This window comes from Anoplophora glabripennis, unplaced genomic scaffold (genome assembly GCF_000390285.2).
Source record: "Anoplophora glabripennis isolate ALB-LARVAE unplaced genomic scaffold, Agla_2.0 scaffold825, whole genome shotgun sequence".
NCBI lineage: Eukaryota > Metazoa > Arthropoda > Insecta > Coleoptera > Cerambycidae > Anoplophora > Anoplophora glabripennis.
Window position 1 is genome coordinate 140691 of NW_019416903.1, and position 7093 is coordinate 147783.

Sequence of the window (7093 nt, forward strand, 5' to 3'; positions counted from 1 at the left end):
TTTGTTCCTCATAACAAAAACAACCTATTCCCAAAACTTCATTAAAATCGACCGAACGGAATTTCCCATAAGGTTTGTGCGGGGTCCTTTCTTGTACCTATTTTAAATATTCTCTAATTTAGAAATATTTCATATTTAATGTAATTTTTATTTAATGGATGTTTCCAGTCCTTAGAAATTTTTTTTCTGCAAATTTACCTACACTTTTAGTGCAGTATGTCTTTACATATTAAATAAAAATAAGATAAATTATTAATTGCGGATAGAATTAGACACTAGACCGATTACTCAGATCGTACGATCGTAGTGTAAAACTGAAATAAGAGAATAAATAAAATCTAAATACATTATTTTTTATCTTTTACATAAGAAAACTGATACAAAAATGCTGCTATAAGTTTTGTTCCTTCATAGTAGTTTCTATATGATATATTTTCATTTTCTTCACTTAGATTTGATGTTTTGTTGCAAAGCGGTAGGAGCAAGATTGGTCTCTCTAGGAATGTATTAAAAATTGCAACACTCTCCCTTTCTCTATCTTCTCGAATCATATTGGCGTTCTCTTTATAAATCTGAAAATAGAATACCGGATTAGGCCAAGTTTTGTTAAAAGGAGAACACAGTAAGAGGAAGTAGGTACCATAATTTCCGGGTCAACCACTGAACCATCAGTACCATCTATTTGAAAATCTTTTCGTCACTTGTTGCACTGAAGTTAAATTAATTAATAAAACTTTTCAATAGAGAAGAATATTTTACATAAGGAAAAATGATTATTGCCGAAATGCTGAATTTATTACATTTTTTTAATAATAAAAATTTAAATATACTTAATGACTAACAAAATATTTTTTTATGGTTTTTCAGTGGAATTAAAATGGAACTTATTTCTCTACATATAAAAAAGTAATTAACTTTCGCGAAACTTCATCGATTTCAATTTATTTTATATAGAAAATGAAAATGTACTTATAGAAAATAAAAATGGTTTTAAAATAACATGCAACAAATGAAGATATGACATTTAAAAGTGGCGACGATAGTTAAATGGTTCACTTGACAACAATAGTGCTGCATCCTTCTTCGAACAAGAAGCGAACCTTCTCCTGAATATTTTGAACTACACATTTCCTAAATACAGAAGTTTTTAAATTGGTACCTTAAAATATTATTATAAAATGTATAAGTACCTAAACAATTTTTGTTATTTCAGACCACGGAAAAGAAAAAATAGCAGAGTGTTTCAAACTCGATCCAAGGTTGCTATTGGCTAAAAAAGACGTGAATAAAAATTTCGCTTAGGGATTTCAAATAGGAGCACTTAGGCTTGTTTTTTAGGAAAATTATTACTGAAACTTATGGAAATGCCTGTTATGATATCATGAAATATATTTTTGATATCTCATTTCGATTAAAAGTTACAAGTAGAAATGTGAAAATAAAATCTAAATATTTTGTTTGTTAATTTGAATAGTTTATTTCAATTAACATGACAACGCACGATGAAAAAGATGATATGATCTTAATTAAAGGAAAAGTCAAAAAAATGTAAAAGTGCGAATTTATCAGGAAAAATATCCTATTCCCTGATCATAAAAAAATTATAGGATTGGAAAAGGCCTTCAAGAAAATCAATGTGCATTTTGTAATCGAAACGGAAAATCAATTCAGAAAAGAGACATTTAATTCGACACGCTAGCAGGGAATTAAATTTAAATAATAATATCTCTACTCCTCATTCTAACTACCAGAATTAGCCCAGAAGTCGGAGACTTGTGCGGGAGAGGAGGCGGCATATTATTATTACGCAGGCCGCATTTGCGCCCAGGAACGACTTATGTTGGTAGGCCCTAACCACCATTCAGTGCAGGAATGAGGGAAACCTGGAAAACCTCATTAATTAGGGGGGTGGTCAAATGCCAACCGATGTCAATCTCTCACATTGACCCAAGCCGACATTGTTCCACCCTACCATACCTGCACAGAGGGTGCCAATCCTTCGTACAAGCATAGCTAATCTACGGTCTACCGGCCGCGGGATTCGAAACCCGGGCAGATTGAAACCGTGCGGCTATCGACCGATTTATAATAAGTCCTCAATTCAAAGAATTATGAGTAGTAGTAAATATCATGACTAGTTACACAATTGAAAACAATTAGGCGATCTGAATATGGAGAAACGGATAAATTTTATTTCCCAAATTATGGTACTCACAGAAGTTACTGACAGGTGAGGTTTTTATTCTTTGGGCAGTTGAAAGCCGTTTTGTAAACAATGGCCTAACAGATGAAACGAGCATTATTTTGTCAACCTCATAAATAATCAAGATCAATTTGATGTCAACGTCTGATGTGACATTATTGGCCGCTATCTAATTGGACCATATTTTCATGAAGGAATATTAGATGGTAGAAGAAATCTGAGTTTTTTTTCAAGAAAAACATCCAATTCTGCTTGAAAATGTGCCTCTGCGATCAATGTGGTTTGAGAACATGGCGGAGTTCCATCTCACAGAATTCGTATTGTCTGTAATTATTTAGATGAACTATCTCACGATAGATGGATAAGGATTAATGATCCCATAAAATGGCCAAGGAAGTCTCCAGACATGACCCCCCTTAGATTTTTGTTTATGGGAACCTCTCAAAAACAATGTTTATAAGACCGTCTTTCAAAATATTGACCATTTGAAAGAAAAAATTAGAATTTCATGTCAAGGCATTTCTCCAGACATAAAAAAAAACACTCAAAGAGAAGTCCGGCGGCGATTGGATATTGTGTTTCTTAGAAAGTCACAGAAAATAATTTAAGTATAGTTGATTTATTAAAATGTTAGTTATTTGAAATATTTTTATTTGTGTGTTGTTTGAATAATTGTACTATTTCTTAGTAATTATTGACATTTTATAGTTCTATATTTACATTATAATATTATGACAAATATAATAGTACTCGATGGTCAAACTATCTATTGTTTTTCATGGAGACCGACTTAAATCATGACTAATCCGATTTTGTTCGAGATACGAGTATTTAAAATAAGCCCATTTTCACATTTCTGCTTGTAACCTTTAAACGAAAGGAGATATTAAAAAAGTACGTAAGCCAAGCTAAATTTTTATTTATGTCTTTTATTAACCAATAGCATCCCTGGGGCATCGAATTTGAGACACCATGTACATAGTATGCTTTTTAATTTCACGGACGATTCTTCACCCTTAGGATACGCATACGAAATACGCACTGTGGTACATTATACTATCGTTTAATATTTATTCCTTACTTATCTATTTTTTTTATTATCGCATTACCTGAATAACCGCATTTTTTGCAGCTTTGAAGTGTGGTGTTCGAAAATTTTCAAGCCATGGTCGTATAGATCTCAGCAGTTGAATAGTTACTTTATTCTCGATGTTCAATTCTTTGATCGCATTCTGAATATGTTTCCTGACCTGCGAATCCACTTTACTCACAATTTGTTTAGGCACAATTTTTAATAGGAAATATCTTTTAACTACAGATGTATCTTTTTTGTCGCAAATGCATTCCTGTATCTCATCGACATAAATAGATGGCATCCTCCAGAAACTCATTAGAAGTTTTACTTTGTCCCATGCTCTTTTATGCGGTGGCAGTGATTCTCTAAGAAATAAATTAATTACTTATTATGTATACCTATTAATAACGTAAACTTTGAACGACACATTTCTGAAAAATTTATGGCTCAACCAATTTTTAGCTTACGCTTTATTCGCCCGTGTTTCATACAATATTTTCATTCCAATTAAAAATGTTTATTTTAAAGTAAAATCATGAGGAAAAGCTAGAAAGTGTCATTCATTTCCCATGACATCAAGAAAAAGAGTATAAGACTGACAACAAATAATCGTTCACCTTATCGTAAGTTCTTGTTACTAGAAGATTTTTCTATTGTCTATCTACTGGTTCCATTAGACCCATAATATTTTATCAAAATTTCTTCAACATTTTTATATCAAAGCAGTTTAAAGACTTAACTTAAAGAAACTTATGAAGACTGTCGTATTTGACTACTTGTTATCTGAATTACTAATACCGACTAACATCAAACAACAGAAATTACAAAAAAATAGAATGGAATAATTAAAAAAACATTGTACAATTCAGGATTTCTATGTTTTATTTTGAGAGGACATAATTATTTACAATTATAAAGACTTATCGCCAATAAATCATGAGAAAGCAGGCCGTATCTGGCTGCTAATTTGATCTAATAAAGCCCTGTACTTTAAGTCTCGGTTAAAGGTTGATTAACTGACCAGCGATTAGAATGTGCATTTACTGATTTATTTTATAAAGTATAATCACAGTCTAATCGCCTGATTAGTTAATCAAGCCTTAACCGAGACTCAAAGTACCGGGCCTTATGCTGTTATTGTCTACAATTATTTTAGTGATTTACCTTATGTCTTCCGGATCAAATTCTTGAATACATTCATACATTAGCTCCTCATCTGGTGAGACCGGTATTACATAATCGTGAAATCCTTTTATTAAAATGTTGTCTTCCTCATCCGTGATTGTTTTAAAAATGTTTTCCATGTCTTCTTTAACGTTTGTCTTAGATTGCTCTGTTTTCTCCACAGTTACCTCGTAATGTAAGATACCTAATAATAATAATAAAATATTAATTTTCAAAATACCGGGCAATTTTTTTAACCTGAAACTTTCAAATATTTCGAAAAATAAACAATTCTATAATCTAATCATTCCGCGGGGGAAGCACATTATTGCTAAAATCTCGTCCCCTCTTTGTAGGTGGGTCAAGGGGTAACTTTGAAATCTTAAATGGAAACCCCTCTTTTTTTATTACATATTAGGATTCTATGGCTAAAAGTACGTAGGATTTGTCTGAAACATTTTCTACGATTGATGATGATGCTGAGGAAATTATTTTTTTTTCGTTTTCTCCTTCTGAAAAACTATGCATACGATTCTGCAATACGTTTGCAATAAAGAAATACCACGTATTCGTTGTAAATAATCAAAATTAGTACCAAGACATTTTGTAAAATGAACTGCCAACATTACTTGAAGACTTAAGCTTAGAAGTGGAACAGAACATGTATTTTCAACGTAATTGTTGGCCAGCACACTATTCGGTAATAGCACATGAAGTACTTGGTCGTGATTCCAATAATTGCTAGATCGGTAGAGCTGGTCCGGTAAATTGGCCTGCTAGGTAACCAGATCTTACTTCACCAGATTTCTTTTTGTGAAGCTATCTCAAATATTTACGAAGTTTACAATCAAGAATCAACAACACGTGAGAATATGATTGAGCGAATCAGAAATTCGTGTGCGAAATTCAAGCAGACACACTTCTCAGTTATGTATAGTTATTTGAAATGCGGATTAGTAAGTGCATTGAAGTCGAGTTGGGCACTGACTTTAATTGAAAGATGATAAGGTAAGTGGACTTATACATAAATTAAGTACCCTGATAGGTAAGAGGCGAGAGAACTCGCCTAAATCAAGCACCCTGATACATGAGAGGCAAAGGGACTCACGTTAATCAAGCACTCCAAAGGACACAGAACTCCTACATCACGTCATTGTTCCACTAAAAGGATTTTATTCACATTTATATTTCTACAGGGAAATTCTGTTATTCGAAATTTTCAACGAATCTTGAGTATTTTCATAAAATTTGGTATTTCTTATTGCAAACGTTAATACGTAACGTAATCGTATACCTAGGTACTCAGTAGGAAAAAAAAATAATAATAAATTTTGTCGATCATCTATGTATCATGAATCGAAAAAAATGTTTCAGACAACTCCTACATACAGGTACTTTTAGCCGTAGTATCTGAATCTGCAATAAAAAATATAGATCCATATTTAACATTTAAGTGTTACCCCCCTGCCCCACCTACAAGGAGTGGGAGAGGGAAGGGGGCTAATTTTAACACTAATGTACATCCTCTGTGGAACGATAAATTCTTAATTTCTAGTTATTGCCTCATTTAAACACTACTACAGCTGCTTGTAGTACTAAAATACCAGTTCGTATTTTGACTGATGTTTGTCAATACATCAAAACCTATAACAACAAAGAAAATAAAAATTTTGCAAAACAAAGATTTGCATGAAGTATTTTTTATTCTCCTTATACATATTATTATAGAAATTAAGCAAAATGCAAAGCAAATTAACATGTAATTGAAATCAGTTTAGTTTGTTGATAACGGTATTAATAAAATGTAATTGTATATTAATTTGATTTAAAATTTCAAACTCATTGAAAATTATTCCTTAGATTGACCGTCCAAATAAAATAGGTTCCCTTATCTAGATTGCAATTCTATCATGTCTACATTCCCTTTCCCTTCTTATACCAATTTATATGTTGTGTTATTCTGATAATCGTAGTTGTAGCGTGTAAAAAACTGCAATCTGTTGGATTTCATCGCAACTAAGGTCAAATCAAATAGGTATGTATCTGATTGACTGTATTACCTACTGTAGTGCTATTGAGGTTATAGGCTGAAATTGTTTATGGTCTATATTATGTATTTGCTAGCTAGATAGAAAAACCGTCCTAAAGCGGAAGCTTAAAGTATGTGTTCCTGAGCGATAATTTTGAACTGAAATATATTTTAGACAGGTTTTGTTTATATGACCAAGCAGGTGTTTTTATGTTTTTCGTTAATAAAAAAATTTTGAGCGCACTTAAACTTAGTTAGGATAAAAATAGCCGTAATATAGAGATTTACTATTTTTTTTTTCATTGCCATCCCCGTGGATGTTTGCCAAGTCTAGAAAAATTGAAATATTAATCAACAACGAGTGGGTCAATATCACATACAGAAATAAGTTGCAATACATCGCCTTAGATAAAAATTGAACAGGAATGAAAATAGTAAAAGAAATAACTTTTGATCTGATGCAGAATATACAGGTGCCCGCAAATTTCACTGACAACGTTTGACTGCATATTCACGACGATAAATAAATACGATCTACGAAAAAAAAGTTAAATAAAAACTTTTTGGGTTTTGAGTTACAGACCTTCAAAGTTGTCAAAAATAAAACTAATTTAATTAATAA

At 31.9% G+C, this 7093-nt stretch overlaps 1 protein-coding gene across 1 annotated transcript in view; it reads right to left on the reverse strand.

Moving 5' to 3' along the window:
* Positions 1-347: 347 nt before the first annotated feature.
* The window catches only part of LOC108912082 (cytosolic non-specific dipeptidase-like), a 19250-nt gene continuing 12504 nt past the window's right edge, over positions 348-7093 (reverse strand). The window contains exons 3-5 of the mRNA XM_018717243.1: positions 4443-4647; positions 3313-3643; positions 348-572 (exon numbers count right to left, since the gene is read on the reverse strand). Of these exons, the coding sequence (XP_018572759.1) occupies positions 348-572; positions 3313-3643; positions 4443-4647 (761 nt within the window). The remainder of the gene's footprint in view (positions 573-3312; positions 3644-4442; positions 4648-7093) is intronic.